We start from the raw sequence: 26,686 nt of genomic DNA on the forward strand, positions 1-26,686 counted from the left end.
AGCTAAGTGAACAACTTTCCTTTTTGCATCAAGGACCATGAGGATGCCTTTGAAGGACTGAGGGAAGAGTAGTAACATCTATTATCAGAATGCCTGTCCATCAGATCTCTGTGGTTCCTGCTGGTAAAGAGACAGCAAGCATTGGCCGTGGGTCCAGAACCAGAGATAAGAGTAAAGAGAATGAGGTGAGACCATAGGAACAATAGCAAACCAGAAAAATAGATTTTGGGATGGTTAAAATAGCCAAAAATGTTATGCCAAATTGTTCTGTTGTTCTGTTTTTTATTACACAGAGTAACTTTTATACTATGCATTTTTTAAGTAAAATAATGTGGTGAGAAGATACTCTAGAAAATACACTGTATTGCAATTGCATCATGATTTAACACAGACAAAATGCTTTAGTTGTGACAATTAAAAAGTGAATAAAAATTCTAAATACAATGATATTAATCCAGTTTAAGTGATAAGAATACAGAAAATAATATGAGAATACAAAAATACAAAAGAGAGTAAACAAAATATTAAAAACAATATTCAAATATATTTGATACACAATACATATTGTGAAATTTGAACAAATGCTGCATTACTATTTTCACATGTAAATACTGTTAAAATTGATTTTTTACTCAGCATTTTACATACGTTTTGCTCTAAATCAGTGTCTATTTCAATTAAAGGTGCTGTGTTTTATTCATTTAGTACCAATAACAATAGCTATGATATGTTAACAACAACTTATATGAAGAAATTGATTATTATTGTGTGTAGGAGTGCTTACGCAGATTTTCCACTATTGCTTTTTTAATGTATTTGGTGTATTTACCATAAAACCCCATATCAGAAAAAAGTTGGGATGGTGTGGAGAATGCAAATTTAAAAAGAAAACAATTATTTAAAAATGTACTTGTCTGATTGCAGACTGTATGCACACAAGATTTTTCATGTTGTCTACTCAGCTAAGTTTTTATTTACATGCATCCATTTTAGCTATTCAGGCCTATAACACAATCCAAAGTAAAGTCGGGACAGGGACAGATTAGGGTGAATAATGAGGTCAAATAATTACATAATGATGTGATTTGAAAAAGGTGACGTCAACACAGGACTATAATCATGACTGGGCACAACAGCAGCATCCAGAAAAGGCCTAGTTCCTTAGGAGCACAAATAGACAGAGGTTTGCAAATTCGACAACAAAAATGCATCGGATAATTGTTGAAATATTTACAACCACTGTTTCTCCAAGACAAATAGTAAATTAATGTGAAAAAATGTAGTGCGAGGAGGGCAAGGACTGAAGCCTAAGCTCAATAATCATGATCTCAGAGTCCTCAAACACCACTGACAGCACCATTAAAACTAAAAAAGCACATACAAATTTGAAGCAACATTTTCTGCTTTTAAGATGCAGATCTGTTTCCAGGGACACACATGCATATTTCAGCAAGACAATACAAAATGATTTACTGCATATATTTTGAGAGCATGTGTGTGGAAGAAGAGTCTTTAGGCCCTAAATATCTTTTAGCTTTTGTGAAAATGAACAGGAACATTACTTATTGGTAAATACTTTATAGTCCCAAATTTTTTAAATATGTTGCAAGTATCAAGATTGGAGATTTTGAATTAACATTGATTAACATTCCTGAGGTAAAGCATGAAATAATGTGTGGTTGTATTGTTTTTGGGTGGCACGGTGGCGCAGCAGGTAGTGTCGCAGTCACACAGCTCCAGGGACCTGTGTGGGTTCGATTCCTGCTCCGGGTGACTGTCTGTGAGGAGTTGGTGTGTTCTCCCCGTGGGTTTCCTCCAGGTGCTCCGGTTTCCTCCCACAGTCCATGAATACACGTTGGAAGGTGGATTGGCGACTCAAAATTGTCCGTAGGTGTGAGTGTGTGAGTGAATGTGTGTGTGTGTCTGTGTTGCCCTGTGAAGGACTGGTGCACCCTCCAGGGTGTATTCCTGCCTTGCGCCCAATGATTCCAGGTAGACTCTGGACCCACCGCGACCCTGAACTGGATAAGCGGTTACAGATAATGAATGAATGAATTAATGTATTGTTTTTGGTGTAGTGTAATAAAGGATAATTTACAAATCATTCATTCATTCTTTGTCTGCAAACACTTATTCAGTTCATGGTCGGGGTGTGTCCTGAGCCTACATGGAATCTAATTTACAAATTACTGCAAACCTTTTTATTTGCATTCTTCATAGCATCCCAGCTAATTATTAATTGGTGTGTTACATATTTAATAAATACATAGTATGCTACAAAGCTTGCAAAAAGTATGTAAACTGACTGCATGTATACGTTCCTGTTTCTCATGTACATCTGTAAAAATGTAGCTGTATGAAATTGGATCAAGGAGTGTGGATTTGTTTGAATATTGAAAGAATATTTTAAATGATGTACAGTTCATCTGTCTTGACCTTGACTGCAGGTTAATGAGTGAATGAAAGTACAGTACATGAGCAAGTTTAAATCACTGCTTGTGTGTGATAGAGTGATTTTGTCAGGTCAAGGGTGTAAAGTGTGTTTCACGTGTTTTGTATTCATGGCCTGCTCTCACACTCTTTACCAGCTAATCCGATGTTCAGCATGATCTCTCCTGACACTGTCTTTACTGATCTTTCTCTCAGGCACATGCACACACACCTGCTGCTGTGTTGTGCTTTTATAGACTTCTTTGCTTTATGTCTAATGAGATGAAATTAATTAAAATTAATGTCTTTGTGATTATTATTTATTTTAGAGTCTTGTTTTCGACACATAGTTGATGCTCTCAAATTTAATGACAGGTGAAAAAGAACTACACAGCTAACTAATGTCACCCAAGTATAGATAATAATTGAGATTGGTTTTGTTGTAGTTTTTTGTTGTCCACCTTGGCCAGGATTCTCTTCCTTGCTGAAAATAACAATCAGTTTAAGCTTGTTAGCTTCCTAGTCCTTGTGCCTGAAAATCTCACTGTAGAGTCTGCTGTGGCACCAATGGAGATAAAATTGCATATTTACCAAAGACATGCTGTTGGCTAAAATGTATAAATTAAAATTTTTAAAGAGTGTGAGAGCAGGTCATGAAAACAAAACATGTGAAACACACTTTACTCCTTTGACCTGACAAAACCACTCTCTCACACACAAGCTTACTTGTGTACTTGTACTTTCATTCACTCATTAACCTGCAGCCAAAGTCAAGACAGATGAACAGTACATATCAATTAAAATATTCTTGTTCAAACAAACCAAATCCAATTTTTCATCACTTTAGAAATATTCATATTGGACAAATTTGCAAGCTGCCAGAACAACCGGATATTACAGTTAGTAGATATGGCTTTTTTTAGCTGTTGCTTTTACTGAATGTACAAGGTGCATTGGAAATGTATTCAGCAGTAAAAATGTTGTTGTAAGTTCAGTTTACGACAAAACAAACAAAGAAAATCAGTAATTTCAGAATAACAGATTGAATAAACAAGCATCCTGTTAAGAAATTAGTTCAGGCAATTTCATTCATTCATACATTATCTGTAACCACTTATCCAGTTCAGGGTCGCGGTGGGTCCAGAGCCTACCTGGAATCATTGGGCGCAAAGCGGGAATACACCCTGGAGGGGGTGTCAGTCCTTCACAGGGCAACACACACACATTCAGTTCAGGCAATTTGTTCAGATTAATTATTTCAACAGAATTCGTGTGTGTCTAACAAAGTGGACAGTGAGTAGACACACTGTTTAAAAACTCCAGCAGCACTGCTGTATCTGATCCACTTCTACTAACACCACACACACACATCACCACAACATCAGTGTCACAGAAGCATTGAGAATGATCCACCACCCAAATTATACCTGCTCTGTGGTGGTTATCTGTGTATTTTCATATTATATGGAACATGAGAATACCATTTACATCTGTATAGTTTGATGTTGTCTTGAAATATATCACTGAAATAACAGCTGAAAATGTGTGTCATCTCTCCTCTATCCCCATCGCCGCTGTAGGTGTGTGTTCACAGCCTTGTGCACTAATGTGTGTTTGTTCACTTCCACAGATGGATAAAATGTGAAAAACACATTTTGTTGTATGTTGTACATTGACAAATAACTGCACATTTCTCCCACACAGCCCACAATCTCCTCAGTATTTGGCTTGGCTGGAGACCTCCTAGGAAAGCTTGGGCAACTGCTAAAAGTTTTGATGATATGTCTAGCAGGGGAGTGCTGTTCTTGTGGTCTGTGTGGAGCCTAAATCTTGAGTGATGGGGACACTGTAGTGAATAAACGGTATCGTCTTTCTGACTGTACATAAAACCGAATAAACTTGAGGTCCTGAATCTCTCAGTCTCTGAAACATAAAAATCCATTGATTTTTCTTTGATAAGAGTAGGTGTGTTAACCCTAAATCTACTTCCTAATTATTCCCATTGTCAATAAAGTGGATTAATTATTCTCTCATGTCTTCTCTATACCAAATGTGTGGTGAGTGAACTCCTGCTCTGAATCTCTAGACCTCTTTTTATGTGAGAGCACAAAGGAAAATTGTAATGGAAGAAAACACATAACAAGCATGGTGAAATGAGTGTACTGAGATATGAAAATGTGGGGAAAACAAGAACAGAGGAGAAAAAGATCTTCTCAGCTTCTGCTCATCTCTTCTTATTCCAGTGAACTGAGCTGTACTGGTTCTCATTTACCGTAACAGGTGCGGAAACCTGGTGGTCTAAACAGGGCAGTTTATACGAGGAGAACGGTTCTGTCTCTTACTTATAGTATGTTGACAACAGAATAATCACAGATATTTCATTAAGTCTCCAGAGCACTGTGTTAACATGTACAAAAGTACAAATATTTTTTTTAGGAATTGGTTATGTAGTAAATTTGGAATTTAAATGCAAAGACATACATGCTTAACCCACTAAAGCATTTGCTTTGTAATAATATGCGCAAGTAATTAACAGCTGTTTTGCCAATTACCATGCAGTTAGGTTAGCATAGGAACAAATATGCATGATTTTAATAAAGTAGCTTAAGAGCTAGGCTGTGACTCCACTAATCGGATATCAAGAAATTTCTTTTTCAGCTTTTAAAGCAGTACATAAATGATATGTTTTAAATGCATATGCTTTATCGATGGACATGGTAACATGTTCCTTGTGATTAATTAGTTAGTTTCCTGTGTTTTGAATAGTGAACATTTATAATAATGTTGTCAGTAGTTGAGACAGTATCTATAATGCAGATAAGAACAGAAAGCAAAGTAATTACTAAATACTAATTAATAGTAATTACTAATTTGACCTGTATTAATTCTTTACATTATCAGCATCACTGTTTTTTGTAAATCTATGTTTACCCTTAAAACTGATGCCTGCAATGTATTAAAAAATATTGTGACAGGATCAGTTTCCAAGTCTTGAAAGATTATAAAATGACCAAAAATTGTAAGGAGCATAGCCAGTGACAAGGGAATAATGGCAGAGTTTAGACATTCAGCTGAGCCATTGGCATATGTCACCCAATCACAGGCATATATTTAACGTGAATACTGGTATTTTCAATTGTAGCTAGTTGTTAGACCCCTGGCATATTCCATTGTAGTTAGACAACTGGTGTAGACCAATATAGATAGACTGGCATGGTTAAACTTTTAATGAACATGTCTAACTTAATGAACATAGTCTAACTTGTTGGTAGACGAATGACACTATTACTGCACCACATTAAACCCCAGAAATATGGCTTTTTCTTTTGTCAAAACAGCCTATATATGCATTTTTATGTGCTTATAATAATTTACCTTACTGCATTAATTTTTTATTTTCAGCATAAAATCCACCTGATAAACATTTCCTCCAATTTTCCAATAATATATTTTTTTTTAGTGCAGAGAAAATAAAGTTTTATAACTGTCTGATCTGGGTATTAACTACATGTTTTAGCACAAGGCTAAATCCTGAGTGCATTACGTCCCTGAAAGCGAAATCTCTCTACTTCAGCATAAATCAGATTGCAAAAAAAGTAAATTTATAACAAATGGTAAATGATGGATTTAATTAGAAACTGAAATCTTAGTACTTATGAGCTACTGAAAGCACACATATTGCTGAAACAATTATTTAATTTAAATTAAAAATTTACAGCTTTTAACATGTTCATGTAAATGCTTTGCAAATTGTATGGGTTACTCTTAATCTGCCTACATGTGGCAATTTATATTTGTAATTTCACAACAAATTTCGGCCATAACATGTATATAAAGGTTTAATTTTGAAGGGATACTTTCCAGTGATTTCAGTGTTATATCTAGATTTGTAAGTCTGCAGCCACTAATTCAAAAGTCTTCTACTGTTAGTGTTGTGGTTTGGTAATTTCTGGTGTGTACAGGTAATGCATCATTAACGCATTCTTTCTTAATTGTCTTTAATTGTTTGCCAGTATTCTTTGAGCATTTGTGGGCCTCCATGCTGGGTATGCTGATGTCGTTGACTTGGTTAATTATTATCTTATTAATTTTTCTTCACTGTTTAATATACTTTTTATTGAATTACCTCCTGCTTTTTGCAGTTACATCCCTGTGATTATCTCTGTTTGTAAACGGTTTTAGTTCAGTTCTTTTAATTCACCGCTCCTGCATTCACTGGCTTTGCAAAGGCAGGTTTTTGTTTTTTGTATTTCACACTGTGGGTAGGAGCACCAGATCCAAAAATGTAAGTGCACATTCACTGAATAAGTGATTTTTTTCATATTTCCCCTTTGAAGTTTAAGAATGTTATCCCTTAGACTGTAAATTGGTAGAAATATTAAACTCAACATATAATGCTGGAATATAGAAGTTTATAAACAAAGTGAACCAGAGTTTTTATACAAAGTGAATACACTCCTCTTTAATATCCCTAAAATGTAACAAAAATTGTAAATAAAGCCGTGTTTTGTATGTCAAAAACAAAATAATTAGAGCAAATTTAAACTGTACTGACAGTCCCATACATAAAATAACATCAGTACACCCTACAACAGTTACTGATGCCTACTACTTGTTATTGATGTCAGACTAAAACATTTTTTGCATGAACAACAACAGTGATTCTTTCAGCTGTATAGGTGAGGGGTTATGCATCTCTCCTTTTTGTTTTAAGATTACCCGAATGTGCTATATGGGTCAGGTGATATATTTGGCAACAATTTTTGTGCTTTTTACAAAGTGTTTAGAATCATTATCTTGTTGAAAGATATTTGAGTGTTCTTGCATTTTTACATGGGTTCATCCTCTACTGGCTGGTCTTGATTATATGCTTAAATAGATTATGTTAAAACTCTGGTTTGTTTTGGTCAGCCTAGAGCTTGATTCTCTTTAGTTGATTCAGGTGTGCTACAGGTTACATCAAACTACTTTTCAAGTGATTTTACTGTTGCAGACAATTTTCTAAAGTCACATGTAAAATCACATGAGTCTTGCTGGAATCTCCCATCATCTCAGTTGTTTTTGTGTGGGGTGTGGCTACCCGATTTGGACTGCATGCTCAGAGAGATTTCCAAAGCAGAATGGAGATTTATCTTGAAGAATAAGTAAACTTTAGATACACATAAACATGAGCAAGATAATAAACAAAATAATAAAGTCCTGCAAATGAAATAGGGTGTTAAAATCAACATAACTTAAAATCTACAATTAATATAGAATATGGTATAATTATGTTGCCTATCTAAAAGTACTGAATATGTACTAGATGTGAAAAGGTGACACACTTCAGTCTTTTAAAAGACTTTTCAATTTCAGCTAGTATGGTTAACATTAGTTGAAGTGTGAATTGCAGGGGCAGATGTCTTGTTGTGGTTTGTTGAAAGATTTCTGGACTTGCGAATCTTCAAGACATCTACTGGACTTGCATAAACCAAACTTCCAAATGTGCATTTCAATTTTTGTCAACACAGGAGACACAGAAATTTTGGTGACATGGGGACTCTGTAGTGCCAGCTGCCTCATCCTCTGCATTTGCCTTTCTCCCATTCTCCATAACAGAATAGCAGGGTGGGCAACCAGTGGTGGACAAAGTACATGAACCATGTGCTTGAGTAAAAGTTCAAAATTATTGACCTTCAAATGTACTTAAGTATTGAAAGTAAAGATACTATGACATATTATGATGCTAATGTCCTATTATCATTTTTGTAAGAAGACTCATGCTTAACACATTGTAGGAGAAAAGACTCTAGTGTCACTTTTGGTCACCCAGTCTTTGTGTTGCCCCTCCAAACCAATTTATGCTTCGGTGTTGAACCTTTGCCTTAGGCAGGGCGGCCTGATGCACACCTCTCCAGAAATGTAACTCGTTGTGTCTATGCAGACCACAACAACTGTGATTGGTCTGCAGTTGGACAAACATGGTTCAAAAGTTCAGAAATATTAACGCTTAAATATTAAGACTACGTATTAACAAAAAATTTTTGAAATTCAGCCCTAGTTGTTGGTGGTTTTATTTAAATGCACAAGTATAAACATTCACAATGGCATAGGACACTTGTGCAAAACATATTTTTTTTACTCAAACACTAGGTAAGATTTGGGGGATATTTTCTGCTCCTACCCCCCCCCCCCCCCCCCCCCCAAGTACAATAAACTTTTACAGCACTGTACTGGAATTGGTAGGGATGGGCAGGGTAGGGGTGGTTTCCTACCCTCCTCCAAAATTTCATAGTGCCCTTTCTGCTGTGCTGAGCTGAGAGTAGCAATGAAAGAGGCTCTGTTCTCCATATTATAGGTCAGTGAAGCATCACAATGATTCTGAAGCTGTAATTTTAATGTAAAAATATTACATAGTGTTCCTTTAAACTCTGTTTTGTCTACAGAGTATAGTTTGAGCTATTTCTGAAACACATTTTTCTTAAATAGGATATGGTTTTCTGACTATTTTTATGATACTTGTTTTTGCCTTTTGGACTTTTTTTTTTATCTCTCTACTGATTTTTGGGTTTTGGAACATTACTTCTGGTTTTGACTATGCTTCACGTATTGTGTTTAATAAACGTCCAACTGACTCTCTCCCTCAGTGAGTGTTTTGTGTCATCTAGAGATCGGTAATCCGTGTATATGAATGAATAGTAATTACTGATGACTCAAAACTAAATGGTACAAATCATTTTGTTAATTCATAACGGTTCTAAGAATTGAAAGTGATTACTTACAGTCTCAAATTTGCATAACAATTGATAAAATCAAAAGTCTGCCTTGGTATGATTGGTTTAAGACAGAGAAAAAATTTCACTTGTTTTAATACAGAGATTGTGTTCATTCATCTCCTAGCAATGGTGGCGCTGTGTGTGAGATCTGTGCGGAGCAGCGAGATTTGTTCAGACATGTTATGGTTTTATTCACACATAAACCAAAAGGTTTTTTATAATGTAGTGGAGTAAATTTAAAAAGTCGCCAATATGGTAATACTTCAGTTTAAGGACAGATACATGAAAAAAGTACTTAATTCGTTACTGTACTTGCATTTACATTGTTACTGTCCACTACATTTGGTGACAGGCTTGCTACTTTCTAGTCAATTGTGCCATTCACCATTTTCCTTCCTCTTTACATTTAATACTTCGGACATTATTGCCTAAATAGTGGAAAATGCACTTTGTAAAAAATGATCTTCCACCAGCTGATGCAAGAAGATTGCAGGGGAGTTTAGGTTTGAAGTGTTTAAGTCATCTGTATGAGCTGTACCTTATGTAACAGATGTCATGTTCGAAACATGTAACTGTGAAGAATGGAGCAGTCTATATGGTATATGATTTGTGATAAGCCCCATGTGTTGTGGCTAAATTAAGCCTGGGCACAGAGTAACCACACAGATTACATTTCAGACAAGCAGCTAAAGGTAATCCAAAGCAACACACAGACACACACATACATTGCTGTTAAGGGACACTTTGCAACTCAGTGTTTGTAGTAAACATGAAGAATGGCTTTGGCAGGTAAGTGCCCTGCTGTTTGTTTGAAAATTACTTGGTACTTGTTTTAGTTAGAATGCTTTTTCAATCTGAAGCAAAGGAAGACATATGAAAAATATATCATTGCTGTACATTTATTTACATGTTAACAGGTAGAACATATTGCTATAAGCTCCATGTTCTTCAGTTTTAATTGCAGTGATTATCCAGAACAATACAGAAGAGCACACCATTCATGCTGCATGTTAATGAGGATGCTGAGCAATAATTTGGTTGCAAAATGTTGTGTATTTGTGTAAACATTTCTGTGTTTTTAGAAATCTGTCAGTACTGGCAAACTGCTTTTGAACTAAAGGTGGCCTACATAAAAATGGATGGGTATTTGTTGTTTGTTGTGTGGCCCTCATAAGGCAAATCAAATGGTCTGCCTAAGTGATGTAAGTTCAAGTGACAAGTAAGCCAATCCAATAAGGTGATGTGGGCCAGACTTGGACCAGAATTGTTTTGCTTTATATTTGAATGCATTAAGATTGTTGCATTGACAGCATTGGTGAGGTTTTGCATCACAAAAACCTCTCCTACCCCTTCTTTACAAAGAACCCATTTTCACTGCCTTGCAGATAAATACTGAATACTGGGGGGGTGTTCTATGTTTGATGGTAAAATGCAGGCTCTGTTCCCAAGTGTCCAGTTTTCTTTCATCCTTGCCTACAGAGCTTCTACATTCTGAGTATGCACAAGTTAGGCTGTCAAGTGACTATCAGGTGTAGTTTTAGTACAAACAACATTTCTAGAAACATACAGCATCGCTATGCAGTATGTAAATAAAAAATAGAATGCAACAATGTGCAAATTATTTAAATCTTGTATTTAATTAACAAAAATACAAAATAAAAATTTTAAATGTTTAAACTGAGAAATTTTACACATCTTTGAAAACTACAGAAACATTTTGAGTTTGATGCCATCAACATGTTCCAAAAAACCTGAGACAGGGCAAAAATAAATCAGTTGTGTATTACTGCAAAAAAATAAATTAGGATAATTGGCAGCAGATCATTGACATGCAGAATTTTGTCGTTTTCAGTCAACGTTTTGAGCAACTTAACAGCATTCTGTAACTGAGTAACTTTAGCTTTTAAAGGTGTAAATCCTTTAAAATGACTGTGGGGCTTTAGCGGTTATTTGTTTCACACAGTATATATACTGGGCAATGCCATCAGCAAATGTACTGGAAATACAGGTGTTTGCTCAATAACAGACAAAGAAATGTAATGCCTTCTTTTTTCCTTGGAACATAAAAAGGGAGACTCCTTCCCAGAAGAAACTTTAATACCCTCTTGTGGAGGTATGGTCAAGCATAATCATGCTAATGAAGTACTCAAATAGAAATTTGCAAATTAATTTTACATTGCCTAAAACCCAAGAGGATACAGAATGCAGTATGTATCTGACTTGAATTTCACAGCTGAACCACATGATAGTTTCACAAAACTCTAGAAAATCTGCTGGGTTTAAGTTGTCAAAGAACCCTCTATATTAACAGGACTGGGCCATTTACAGGCTTCCAAAAACACATGTTGGTAGGTGGCTTGACAACTCAAAAAAAAAAAAACACCACAAAAAAAAAACAGTGTCCATAAGTGTGTGTGTGTGAGTGAATGTGTGTGTGTGTGTCGCCCTGTAAGGGACTGCCGCCTCCTCCAAGGTTTGTTCCTGCCTTGGGCCCATTGATTCTGGGAAGTCCACACTGCGACCCTGAAATGGATAAGTGGTTACAGACAATGAATGAATGAATGAATCTTTTCCAAAACAGGTTCATATGCAAAGGTTTGTGCACTCCTTGGCAACAATTTGTTGTCTTTGGTGTGTGTGTGTTTGTGTGGTGACTATCGCTTGATAAATAATTGGAATTTATGAACAGTGAGACAATGTCTCTCTCTCTCTCTCTCTCTCTCTCTCTCTGTGTGTGTGTGTGTGTACAGACTGACAGAATGAATGAACAGCGAGGTTTTACACTCTCAGGTTTTTCTCTCTCTGTTTCTAGAAATATCCAAGTTTCTTAATCATGTTAAAAATAGTTCAATTACCTTACACACCCTTACACACACTCATACGACTCAGAGAGGTGCTTTAACCCTATGTTAACTCCAGTAATAGGATTTGTGTCTTAGAGCTCCAGTCAAATTAACACATAATGTTCATACATGTGACTTTCACCCTACTTGAAAACAACTGTATATATATACACACACACACACACACACACACACACACATCCTAAATCTCAATGAATGAAATATTCCAGTTGACAAGACAATCTTTATTTATTACATAGTGGAATGTGTTGAGAACAAAAAAACATAAAAATGATCAATGCAATTCAATATCAAATTATCCGATGGAGATCTGGATTTGGAAACATTATCAAAATAAAAGTAGAAAATCAAATTACAGGCTGATCCAATTTTAGTGGAAATTCCTCAATACAAGTTAAAATGAGGCTCAGTAGTGTGTGTAGCCTCCACGAGCTGTATGACCTCCCTACAACGGCTGGGCATGCTCCTGATGAGGCGGCAGATGTTCTACTGAGGGATCGTGAAGGATGTCCTGGACAGTCTGTGGTGCAACGTGGCGTTGTTGAATGGAATGAGACATGATGTTTCATGATGAGACCAGATATGTTCGATTGGATTCAGGTCTGGGGAAGGGGCAGGCCAGTCCATAGCATCAATGACTTCAGCCACATGAGGCCTAGAATTGTAATGCATCAGACGGAATCCAGGGCTAACTGCACCACCATATGTACTCACAATGTGTCTGAGGATGTCATCTTGTTACCTAATGGCAGTCAGGGTACCTCGGGCTAGCACATGGAAGACTGTGCGGCCCTCCAAAGAAATGCCTCCCCACACCATTACTGACCCACTGCCAAACCGGTCATGCTGGAGGATGTTGCAGGCAGCAGAACATTCTCTCATCCGTGAAGAGCACAGGGCACCAGTGGTGAATCTGCCAATCTTGGTGTTCTCTGGCAAATACCAATCGCCCTGCACGGTGTTGGGCTATAAGCACAAGCCCCACTTATGGACGTCAAGCCCTCATACCACCCTCATGCAGTCAGTTTGTGCAGTAACATGGATATTAGTGGCATGCTGGAGGTCAATTTACAGGGCTCTGGCAATGCTCTTCCTCACTCCCCTCACTCTCCTCATGTGTCCCCTCACTCTCCATTCTGTTGGACAAAACTACCTCATTGGTCCAGCTTGTAGATTTAATGTCAGAGACAGTAGCTCATCTGTTACTAGAATGTGTGCTGGTTGTCCTCTAGTCCTTCATCAGTGGATGCTGCCCAGAAGACACCTTTTGGCTGTTGGAATATTTTATTCCAGCAGTGTCACTGAGGGGTTAAAAACCTCCAGCAGCACTGCTGTGTCTGATCCACTTGTACCAGCACAACACACAAAAAAAACACACACAATGAAAATGATTCACCACACACTGTGGTGGTCCTGCAGGGTCCTGACCAATGAGAAACAAGGTGGAAGGGGGCCAACAAATGAAGTAGAGCAACAGATGGAGTGCAATGTGTAATTGTAAAGCTACAAAGTGCTCCTGTATGATCAGTGGAGCTGAGAGAGTGGACAATAAATGTAAAAACATAGAGGTGATCATGATGTTATGGCTGACCTGTGTGAGTGAGTGTGTGTGTGTGTGTGTGTGTGAATAGTAGAATTTGTGGGACTTGCATATTTTATATTTTTGGATGTTGCTAACAAGGCAGTTTTTTCCTGGGAAGTCCATGGTTATTTCAGCAAGACAATACCAGGCCGTATTCTATACATGCTACAAAAGCCTGGCTTTATAGACACAGAGTGCATGTGCTTGGCTGGCCATGAAGCACATGAAGCAGAGAATCAAACAATGGGGGACTATGGACTTTTAAGCAGCTGTTTTGGCAAGAATGGTCAAAATTTCCCTTTCCAAAACTGCAACAATGTTCCTCTGTGACCAGTTGATTAACAGTTCCTTTAACAAGTAAAATTTAATGTGTTGGAACACAGTGGTAACCCTGCATCTCTCCCAATTTTGTCTTTGTCTTTGTTTTAGACCATCAAAAGATTCAATTATTTAAATAAACAACAGACATTCTTATTTCAAAAAAATAACTTTTTTAAATATTATTTTGACTTTATAAAATACAAATCAGGTAGGATCTAAAGCTTTTCATATAAAATTGTAAGTCCCTGCATTATCTTATTTGACTGGCTCATGTTCAAATTATTTGTAAAATAACTGATGACACCAATTGCATATCAATACAATTCTGTATATTTCTTTGTAAAGCAATCAGCTTTACTCTATAGACTCCTTTTCTTTAATATGTGTTTAGAATATTAACAGGTTCTTAAAACATTCATCAGTTCAAATATTCTTTTGTAACCTGTTTCTATCTTTCTCAGGTTGAGAAAGCACCTGGCCGATCAGGGAGTCGATCTAGCAATATTCCAAAGGTAACACACACACACACACACACACACACACGTTTGCACAAGATGATTAAGTATTCATGGTATTCATTCATTAGAATGAGCCTAATACATTATGATAAGCTTAATTTTGAACCATTGCAACACTAGTTGTGTTTCTGGCTGGATACCTGCAAACATGTGCAAGGCATTTACAATAAGTAAAATAAAATAAAGTAGCTTATATTTATCAGTATGGTCAACAGCAGCCTAGACATACAACTTGTGGATTTCTAGAGTCCTCCTTTAGAATGCATGGTTGAAGTTCCCTCGAAAAAGTCACCAAATTCCAAACAGTTTATGCTCAGGAATTAAGCATGACTTCACTGCCCCTAGTCAATAGTGTAACTATGTGTTAACGACGATGGATGAGTTGAATGCAGTTCACATTTCATTATATTACTGTGTATTGACGATTACATGACATTTAAATCATATATTCACTTTCAATCATATAACTGCTGACAGTAAGTTCTTACAGTGTTCTTTACTAGTGCCAGATCTGATTGGTGAATATAATTATAGTGAATCTGTAAACCTTGTGGTTGTTTCAGGGTAGTAGCTCCACCCAGGGAACAGTACGGAACGGAGCTTCTCGGACATCTATCGCCCCTTCTTGTCAGGACATCTGCAGGTGGGTTTAAGAAGGTGGTAACACTCATATTTGTGTTCCGTTCAACCACAGATGTGGCTATAGTGGGGTAGTGTTTGTGTCTGTGAAGCCTTCATATCCTCCCTAAAACTGGATTTAGTCTTTGAGAAAAGTGCTTTATCAATTCAGTGACTAATGTATTCATGCACACACATTGTGAGAGAACTGTTAAACAAGAGCATGTTTCAGTGCAAGTTTGCAACATGTTAAGGTCTTTGAGTGTCTAATGTACATAAAGCTGTAAAGTTTCTAGAAATCCACCACTGTTTAATGAGCATGACCTTCTAGTGGTCAGATAACATTGCATGAAAAACCAACAGCTGTTAGAGTGGACAGAACTTTGTAATCTGCAACATTTAGAATCCTCACTTCCCAAATGATTAAAAAATGTGATTAAATGGAAAGGTGATGCAATACAACATGCCTCTCTCACAATCTTTGTGGTGTGTTGCAGGCAACAAGTTCTAAATGTGTTAATATTTATAAAATTTAGTTAAGTTGATTAGTGAAAACATTAGAAATTATTTTTTTGCTTTTGTCGGTAAAATAAATTTAGAGAAGAAATCACAACTTTTTTGGAAACTGTACTTTGTATTTATGTCACATATTTGTATTTACCTATTTAGTTTAACTATTTTATGAAATTAATAATAATAATAATAATAATAATAATAATAAACAAAAGCACTATTTTTACCTGGCATTAAATGAGCAATCTATAATTCTGACACCAAGCTTTTAAAATTGGAACTATAATACAGTTTCAAAACAGTGGAAAGAGCTGTCTGCCTCCTCCCACTCCTCAGATGTGAAGCTCGACTAGGTTACCAGTTTGAGGAAAACTGAAAATACAAGCAAGAGAAGAGTTTAAGAACTTTGGACCATAATAGCTAAGAAGAATGTGCCATAATCACAATATTTAAACAGAAATGTGTTCATCATTTCACTAAATCATCTACCTACACAGGAGAGGACAAAAAATGATCGGCTGCTATTTCCCTGTATTTACAAGCCTTTGCTGTCCAAATCTGCCTTAAATATTTAGACTAGACAAGGCTGGTGTTATTTATTGGTTATTCCTTCCACCATAAATGTTGTTTAGGAGACAGATCTTTCATTCATAGTCAAACATTATGTTCCAACTTACGTGTGTTGATTTACAAGTCTTATTGGCATTATTTGTAAGCTTCTTGAATTCTCTGTTCCATCTTAATAGCTGAAGCTAGCGCTATAGCTTTTGAAACTTTTTGAAGGAATTTTTATTCCACTTTTTCCATTTAAAACACAGAAACCAATTAATTGTATGTTCAACCATAAATGTCATTTTAGGAGGTAGATCCTTGCTTCTTATTCACAATTTTTGTATTCAAGCATTTAGTTCCACATTAAATGTGTCAGTTTAAGAGTCTTATTTGCATTATTCTTCAGCTTATTATTGAATACTCACTTCCACCTTAAATAGCTATGCGAAGCTAAAGCTAGTACTAGGTTTTATAAAAAAAACTTATTTCCCATTTTATCCATTCCAAACACACGACCAAGTGTACATCATTTCACTAAAACATCTACCTTAATTTGTTTAAAACACACATACACCACGAAGAAACACACATGAATCTGCCTCAATTTCTTTAAAACAAACAATGGTTTGTTGTTATTCACCTTCTTCATATAAAACACACAAAACACAGTCCTGACACCTTGCAAATGTCACTATGCCTCATTTTCTTTATATAAAACACCCCTTTTAATCTATACATAGGCATTGGTATTTCTATATATTTTTTCCGAAATGATTTGCTGTTACCTGTTCAGGAGAAAATTCGCAAGCTCTGGCTCTGTTCTGTAGTGTTGCTGCTTCTGAACTGCCTGCACTTTTCAAACACAAGTCCAATACTTCCTCTCATTTTACTCTATCTCTTGTCATGGAGATTTTTAGAAGGGCAATGGGCTTTTTGGGTCTGGTAAATATAACATTAACTCTGTTCACTTGGTCATTTCATGGCTGCAAAATACTATCTTTGTAGACCTGGCAACGTGGTGATTTTGCTCCTTTAAAACCAGTTTGCATATATTACATTTTAATGGGACTTTTTGGAGATGTGCAGAATATAGTTCAAACCTAATACCTGCTAAAGTAAACCAACATATTTTATTATTCATATTGTACATTTGAATAAACACTTCCAGCCCTATTTCACATTTCTTAATGTTTTGTGATATCTTTTGCTTTTACTCTCATTTAACTTCATGTCTCTTTCACTCTTCATGTTTCTTTATGTGGGTGTCTTGTGTTTGTTTCTGTGTGTCCAGCACTGGTGGACCAATCAAGTTCAGAAACGATGCTTCAGATATGAACACGGTCAGTATGTCAGTGAACCACGCCTCTGACACTGCTCCTATGGGACGGCGGCAGATGAAGCGGCGCCATCGCCGGAGACGTGAGAGCAGTAGTGGTGGTGGAACAGGGGGTTGCGTCTCAGAGTGTAGGGACCACTCCAAGTGTTCAGGGACACACACCCATGTACATTCAGACTCATCCTCAGAGGATGATGAGAGACGCTGGAGAGAGGCTCGTTCCTGGAGCCGTGAGAAAGCTCGTCGCAGACGAAGTAGCCACAAACTCATGTCAGGACGGGATGGACGGGACAGGGCGGAATTCATGCCTCTGGACACGGACCGGATTCAAAAAGAAAACCGGTCTCCTCAGGTCAGGGACACCACTCGCAAACGCTCATCTGTAAAGACGGAGGAGCCAGAGAGCAAGGCATCTGACCACAGAAGGGAAAGTGGGCGGGGCAGCGAAGAGGAGCAGCAACCAATCACAAAGTCATATGAAGAGCAAGGAGAAGGAGATACTGACATGGCCATCCCCACAGCTGAAAAATATGCTAGCGTGACAGATCATAATGGCACTGCCCAGCAACCATGCAGTGATGATGAGCTGGAGGTGTGCAGGTGAGAGAAAGAGAGAGAAGATCAAGAATGAGTCAGTTCTAACTAAAGTAGCTGATCAGTAATGAAAGCTTATGCTGATTACATTAAGAAAACTATAAGCCTTAAACTCACTTGTCTCAATGTTATCTCTAATAGGTGATTTACTTTCTAAAACTATATGACATGCTGTTGGCTATAAAAATGAACAAAGTATGTCAAAACCTGAAATAGTAGCAGGTTTTATTTTGTCCATGCTTATACTTTGTCAATTGAATAGTTTCCCAAATACTTCCCCCAAAATTCCTCATGCCACTAGAATGAGACTAACACACTAGACCAGGTTTCACAAATCTTATCCAAAAACGGCCAGTGTGGCTGCAGGTTTTCATTCAAACACAACAGAACTACATGCTGTATAACTGTTTAGAGAATGAGACTAGTTGATTAAACATGTACAATCAGATGTGCTTCTACTTAATTGGAATGAAACCAGCAGCCACATGGGCCCTTTGTGGATACATTTGGTGACCCCTGCAGTAGACTTATGTTTCACTAAAAATGTGGCTTAGGACAAAATTTGACTTAATATGAAAAAAAAAGTTGCAAAATGATGCCTGTTGGTAATTTTAGACAATCAGTGTGCCATATTCAGTTTTCACATGTTCAAGCATGTCATATAAAAATATTTTTTTTATAAGTTATAAATATAACTTAAGTTATAATATAAAGTTTACAGTCAGATTTGAATTGATTTTTGATGTTTTTTACAAATGTTTTTTTTACAAATAGAAGCATCTGAAAATATCAATGTATCTAATGTCCATATCACTGCATAGCATGTATTCAGATGAAAGAAATTCAGTGTTAACCTGTCTCTAAAACGCATATAGACTGATGTTAAGTTTTTAATTGATCTGAACCAGAAAACTTTCTAACAGTGGTCCATTTATGTCTATAGGATCTGCCACTGTGAGGGCGATGAGGACTGTCCTCTCATCACTCCTTGTAGGTGTACAGGGAGTTTGCGATTTGTGCACCAGGGCTGTCTGCACCAGTGGATCAAAAGCTCAGACACACGCTGCTGTGAGCTCTGCAAATATGATTTTATTATGGAGACACACCTCAAACCCCTGCGCAAGGTACATAAACCAATACACCTACTATGATTGGATTAAGAACATCTATTTTGTACCTACAGTCATTGTCCAATTCATCAGCTTCACTGATCATACAGGAGCACTTTGTAGTTCTACACCAGTGGTCACCAACCTTTTTACGTAAAAGATCGCCTTTTGAAATCTGAACAAATCAAAGATCTACCAACATAAATGTCAGGCCTAGGCTGCTTAAAATAACAAAGCTGTATATGTACACATCACATCAAAAACATAACATAAAACTGGGTAAGGCTTTAAATTAATCCCTGCTTATTACTGGGTAAGTACAGAATAAGTGCCTGCTAATTAAGCCATAAAATAATGTAAGTACTGACTAAGTAAAGGGTATGATATTAGAAATGTGTTATTACTTGGTATATCTTTGAAACACTTTACAAATTAGGCATGTAACTATATTCCAAATCCATTATACTTCTAAGCACAATTATAGATTACAAAATTGAATTAAAAATATGACAGTTTATGCAAAAGACTGTAATTTGTTTTTATATAAAAAAGGAATGCAGCTACTATTTTGAATTCACTGTATTTAATAATTACTGAATGTAATTATAGATCCTTTAAATTATTTACAGTGCACATTTAGAGAAGGACATGGTCAGCTACTTTCATTACAGGCACTTATACTCATTAGGTTCAGGACATGTGATTTACTACAATAATCATCATCACACACTTCAGAGATATTTTACACTGCTGCCTATATGTATTGAGGCATTATATGTACATAGCTGGCTAATGAGGGAATTATGAAATTAACTGTAAGATACTCAGTAATAACCACATATTTCTAGTATCATGCCCTTTACTTACTCAGTATTTATTTTATCTTACGGCTTACTTAACAGGTACATATTCTGTATTTACCCAGTAGTTAGCCGGCTGTAATTTAAAATGTTACCTAAAACTGTTTACTAACTTCATTAATGTACAGAGTGTTGATAATGGTGGTACCTGAGGCTGTACACTGTCTGCAGGTGCTAAATATGTGTTCTGACAAGCTCTGCGCATGCTCAGACTCACAATTTGAATGTTTTCATATTCTTCGTATTTTTTTTGTGTGCATTATACACTCTTAGATTATTGATATTTGCTTTAGCGTTCCAAAACTCTACATGCTGCATCAAATGTGCCAGAAAAATTGTACATTCATATACTTTTTACTATCACCCTAATTACCTTATCTTTCTATTGGTCAGGATAACGAATTTGCATGTCAAAATTTTTAGACACAACCCCTGTGTGACCACAGAGTTATACATCCCTGCTTAACTAGCTAGTGAACCACTATAGTTACAGAATGATGCAGCCATAGTAACTCAAACTTAATAAATGCAGCAGCCATGATATATTGTGATCTACTTGTATGGTCTTGGAGATAGATCTGTCAATTACCGTCGACTGGTTGGCGAACACTGTTCTACACAGTACAGCCTCCGCATACTTTCTTATCCCAATTTCACCCCGCTCCTCAAAAAATCAGGACCCCACAGACAGGTATAATTTGGGTGGTGGATCATTCTCTGATGAAGGACTATAGAACCACCAACACAAATTAGACAACAACAGATGAGCTACTACTGTCTCTGACTCCTACAATTTGGACCAACAAGGTAGGCTTGTCCCACAGAGTGACAATTAAAGGGCAGGGTGAAATGAGTATAAGTAAGTATGCAGAAAAACAGGTGGACTACAGTCTGTAATTGTAGAATTACAGAGTGTTTCTGTATCGTCAGTGAAGCTAATATAATGGACAGTGAGTGTATATGCAAAATAGTCATTCCTAATCCAGCCATTGTTCAGTGTATATAATAAAGTGGGGCTATAGTTCGATGTTCCTGAGTGTCCCATTACATTTAATGTTTTTTAAATGAGCTTTTACAAAATGCTCAAAATGTAGTGTCCAAATCTTCTTAAAGAAGCTCCAAACATGTATTCAAAGAAGATTGTATTTTTAGTGTATTGTATGTTTTGTATGTTTATTGTATGTGTATTGTATGTAATGTTTTTTTGATAAACATAGACAGCAAGCATATATCAGTTTACTGGCTTGAAAAGGTTGGCACACCACTGACTGTGGGCCACTGCTGGTCTGCAATTTGCCTGCTCAAAGTCCTGTCCATGTAGAAGATATAACTAAGATATAATCTCTGTTTAACAACTGGTAGCCTGACCAGAATAATAAACCTAATAAACATGGTCACCCACACAACCAACTCTCCAGTGCTATGCATATGTGGAGGTCTTGCACTGTGGAGCCTGAATTGCTTCATTCATTCATGAATAACGTTTTGCTACATTTTGTTGGAAAAACACTGTTGTTTTTCCTTCTCTATATATAAGTGGGAGAAGCTGCAGATGACTACAAGTGAGCGCAGGAAGATCTTCTGCTCAGTGACATTTCACCTGGTGGCTGTGGTGTGTGTCTTCTGGTCCCTCTACATCCTCATTAATCGCACTACTGAAGAGATACGGCAAGGCAAGACAAACAATGGTAAATTAAAACACATGCTTAATAAAATGTTTTAAAAGCTGTATAATTCAGTAGTTAAGATCTATAAAGCCATTCAATGTGGCTGATGTGAAATAATGAATTACAGAGAAACTTACTGAGACAGATTTCTTCAAATTGGCGGTGAAGGGCCTGCCATGTGTACAACAGTAATATATTCATTTTATTCAGTTATTGCCATCAAATTAAAGTTATGACACGATTCATGGGTTTTTATATTTTAAATTGATTTCAGAACTTTTGAACCTGTCAGATTACACAAGCTGTTTGTGCACAATTGAATCTCTAACAATATGGGCTTAAAATATCAGATATAGTGTACCTAAATATGACATGTTTGTACTAACATTAAAAGCTTCAGAAACCTTGTTTCTATCACCCTGATTTTTCTTGGTAACATGCTCTATATATCAGAGCATTCCACATTAACCCCTTTGCGTAGATGCAGGTTTTGGCCCATTTTAGAGCGGTTTGCACTGCACCACTTTAACATTAGACATCTTAAATTCTGTAAATAGCAGAATGATTATTCAAGGCTTAAACTGATGTAGACACTGGGGCCAAGGCATTAATTCACCTTCAGGCTTTTGTTTACATCACTTAAGTTCCAGATGACACCTTTTAAGAGAGAAAAAAAGAAAAGCATGAATACAAACATTTCTCAAAACAGGCGCTCCTTCCTCTTCCAGGCCTAGAGATTGCGTGATTTCGGCACATCGCCTCTCTGTCTTCGCCTGAGTCCCTGCTATTGGTTTACAGCCATTGGTGACCCGCCTGCTGAGAGCTGTGAGTGAATCCCTGTGGAGTGCGGCATCCAGCAGTGCACCCTCCCCCGGGTAATAGGACCCCGCTCACAGCCGGCAGCCGCTCATTAGTCCACAGCTACACTGAATCTAAGAACGAACGTTCTCAACTTTGAATTCATGAAGACTTTATGTCAAAAATTCTCTTTGCCAGGGCGCCAGAAGCTCCAGAACACCGCGTTACCATTATGAAGAAAATAAAGGCATGTTTACTGTGTCGTAGTGAGCAAGGAGTCTACTGACGTGCAGACTGACCAATTAAATGTTTACAGAGAAGGTTATCGACCAATAGCCGTAGCTCTACAGTCAGACCGTCCAATCAGAAGATTTTAGGCTACTTCACCACTCCCCCTTCTCACTCAAGCGAACCAATCGGAGTAGGGCAGGGCGGGACTAGTTTGTGAACGAAACGCTTCTCAAAATTCTATGTAAGCTCTAGAAAAACAAAATCCCGGACGTTTGGGAAATCCCGCCCGGACATTTTTTTTAACTCTAAAAGAGAGGACATGTCCGGGTCAAAGAGGATGTCTGGTCACCCTACACTAGAATATTTTTATATATTTATTTTACCTCCATTTCCCATCAGAAAGTTGTTGCTTTTCTTTTGAAATCCCTTCACCTACATGCTCCTACCGTAATGTTCAGGATACGCAGTTCTACCAAAACAATGAGGGGATTAGTTTGGCCAAGCTTTTCCAATGGAGGCTGGCTTGATCGTAGTCTGAAAATCGGTGTGCGGGTAGTTGTGTTAACTTCTGAATTAGTTAGTGTTGAGGGCTCTGTGATAAAATCATTTGACGCTATGAACTAATTAATTTCGAATATTAAAATGGGTGTTTCTGCACAAAGGGGTTAAATCACTCTGGACAAAATGTAAAGATATTTAAAAAAATTATGCAACTCCTTTTCAACTATGGATATGCCATAATATGCTCTACTCTAGTAAAAACTAAGTGAGTTGTTAAGTAAATCTCAGTTGTATGAACCTTGCTGATCATTTTATAAGGTCCATCAAAAATATATTTGCAATATATATGCATGTGTGTGTACCTAGTATTTTTATTTATTTATTTTATTTTTTGCACCCTTTCTTTGATGGGAAGGCTAGAGAGGGTGGCTAACCAATTGTGCAGCAAAAATTCTCTAACATATCGCTAACATATACAGGTGCTGGTCATAAAATTAGGATATCATGAAAAAGTTCAGAACAGCCACTCCAGTAATTCCATTCAAAAAGTGAAACTTGTATATTATACTCATTCATTACACACAGACTGATATATTTCAAGCAGTGGCGGATGCTGGTCTTTCAAGGAGGGGAAGCTCAATTTCAGCCTACATCATAAAATGTGTCGGTTTATTTATACGTAAATTCTACCCTCCGTTCCTTTTCAAGAAAATGATCTGTGACCCTGTCGTACCAACAAGGCGTCTATTCCAGGGACTTGACTAGTGTCCTCTCAATGGCCAGCAGAGCTAGGCTGCTTAAACGGCCTTGGCCCATGTGAAATGTGTCCGCCTGTACTCCCACGGATCTTTACACCAAAGGATCGCTGATTCGCTCATTTCGCTGTCAATCAAAAAGGGATTCAGCCTCAGACAGATCATCCAATCATCATGCAGAAGCTGAGCGTCCGAGCCAGCTGAGGCCAGCCCTCTGCCCCATAGACCCCCAGAGACGCTGAGCATCCGATGGGCGGGACAAAGCCCAGCATTTATCCAATGACTCGTCTCGTTTCGCTGCACGTCGCTGCTTCGCTATTGAACTCTGTGGACGCTGTTTAAAGCACTGTCAAGCTGCGGGTATGATTGAGAGGAAAGCCGCGTCTTTAATAGTGATAAGAAGCTGATTCTGAACAAAAGTTGAGCGCGTTGTAGTGCATATTTATTCAATGACATGTACACCCAACAGTATATATTTGATCACTTATTTTTTTTACATTTTAGGGGAAGCTGAGCTTCCCTTGAAGTCTTAGAGCAATCGCCGCTGATTTCAAGTGTTTATTTCTTTTAATTTGATGATTATAAATGACAACTAATGAAAACCCCATATTCAGTATCTCAGAAAATTTGAATATTACTTAAGACCAATACAAAAAAAAAGATTTTTAGAAATGCTGGCCAACTGAAAATATGAACATGAAAAGTATGAACACGCCCAGTAAACAAGGAACGTCCCTGGACGTTCAAAATAAGTCTAAAAGTAGTCTGTCCGTCAAGGACATATTTTAAACGTCAATGGATGTCCAAAATCCATCTTAATATGTTAGTTAAGTAGTGACCAATCGATAACGTCAGTGGACGTCCAAAATGCGTTTTATACAAGTAATTTATTTTGGGACCAATTAATAACGTCAATGGACGTCCAAAATACGTCTAATAGTTGTCTTTTCAATGTCTGTGTTTGGACGTCTTTTCAACTTTCATTTTCAACCTTAAGAGAACGTTGATTAGACGGCAGTCATTACGTTATTTCAACGTTGAATCAATGGCTAAATGTTTACTGGGTGTACAGCACTCAATACTTAGTTGGGGCTACTTTTGCCTGAATTACTGCAGCAATGCATCATAGCACTGTGCAGGTGTTATGAGAGCACACGTTGCTCTGACAGTATGTAGAGAGATTAGTCTCAAAATACTTTAAAAATATGTAAATGTTAATCCACAAATAAAACACAAGTCACAAATATGTTTCACTGTAGAAAATGCTAAAATAAGCATCAAACAGCCTACCCTTGATGTCTTGAGTTGAATATGTATCAGTGCAACCACTTCTTGCATAGTTTTTTTTTTGTCTTATTTATTGTTTAGTTTGTCCTGGGTGATTTAGTCATTAACCTTTAAAAACAGGAAATCAAAATGTTGATGAGGAATAAATCAATATGTCACTAGTCTAATATGTTTGGACAGTATGGGTCACAATACAAGTTTTATTTGCAGAAATCTACCAAAAATGTTCATTGTAGATGATGTGCTAATTTAGTTCATTTGTGTGTACATAGAGTGTACCTTATAATCTGTGAGCTTGGTGTAAATATAGCAGTGGGTGTTACAGGTGTAGAGTGTATTGCTAAAATATTAAGGCATGCTCATATTGCACACAATGTTACTGCATTTGTCCTCTCTCATTGCTGTAGGGGTGCTGGAGTGGCTGTTCTGGACTAAGCTCATTGTGGTGGCCATTGGCTGTGCTGGAGGACTCATCTTCATGTACATACAATGCAAGGTCTACCTACAGCTGTGGAGGCGACTGAAAGCCTTCAATCGTATAATTTTTGTCCAAAACTGCCCCGATTCTGCCCGCAATGGAGAGGAAAAGGGTCCTCCCCCTGCCATCATTCATTGTAATGGCAAGCATGATCCTCCACGTGGCCCTGAGGCACAGACACAAACAAACACTTCCTCTCTTGCTGGAAGTGTAGAAGTGACGCCAGTTTGAGGTGATAGCTGGACAGAGGAGGCAGCTGGATTCTGTCTCTCCACGGAACTGAAGTTTGGACCTAAAAAGACAACTTATTGCCCTATTTCAGTTTGCTCACTGCGCTCTAAGTAGTCTACACTTGAGAGGCAGCAGACTGGGTATAGTTAAGAAAAGTAGTGTGGTATAGACAGTGAAGTGTAATTTAAGTACTGTACAACACACTTATTTTTAACTCCCTAATGACTGAAAGGACAAGAGGTTTTCCTTGGGTCAATATCATTCAGAGCCAAGGACTACCAGTTTAAGCCATTTTGGTGTAGGGGAAAATCCAGTGACACTTTTGAAGTCACAACCTGTGATGTACAAAAAATCTTCCACAACCTCATGAAAATATCCCCTGCATGGTCTGTAAGATTTGCGAAGTGTGGTATTTAAGTGAGTTTAGCAAACACTACAGTTTGAGTAGTTGGAGTTGTTGAAAAAATAATTGTATAAATATAGGAATACCAGTTACAGGCAAAAATATCACAGCACTTCATGAAATTTGCAAAATACACAATATGCATCATAATATTTCTTTTTATGATGTTTAACCAATCCATCAATACCACATTTTAAATCATTAAATTAATTAATTATCAAAATATGGATATATTTCTTTGTATTGACACATGCAGAGAAAGATGTCTGGGACATGCATTTTT

At 37.2% G+C, this 26,686-nt stretch overlaps 1 protein-coding gene across 1 annotated transcript; it reads left to right on the forward strand.

The window, feature by feature from the left end:
• The first annotated feature begins 89 nt into the window (after positions 1-89).
• marchf1 (membrane-associated ring finger (C3HC4) 1) lies at positions 90-26,000 on the forward strand. The gene is made up of 7 exons (XM_066652688.1): positions 90-185; positions 14,414-14,464; positions 15,034-15,113; positions 17,445-18,089; positions 19,027-19,207; positions 21,590-21,740; positions 25,645-26,000. The coding sequence occupies exons 1-7, from the start codon at positions 90-92 to the stop codon at positions 25,998-26,000; spliced, it is 1,560 nt and encodes a 519-aa protein (XP_066508785.1).
• The last annotated feature ends 686 nt before the right edge of the window (positions 26,001-26,686 follow it).

This window comes from Hoplias malabaricus, chromosome 2 (genome assembly GCF_029633855.1).
Source record: "Hoplias malabaricus isolate fHopMal1 chromosome 2, fHopMal1.hap1, whole genome shotgun sequence".
Classification (NCBI taxonomy): Eukaryota; Metazoa; Chordata; class Actinopteri; order Characiformes; family Erythrinidae; genus Hoplias; species Hoplias malabaricus.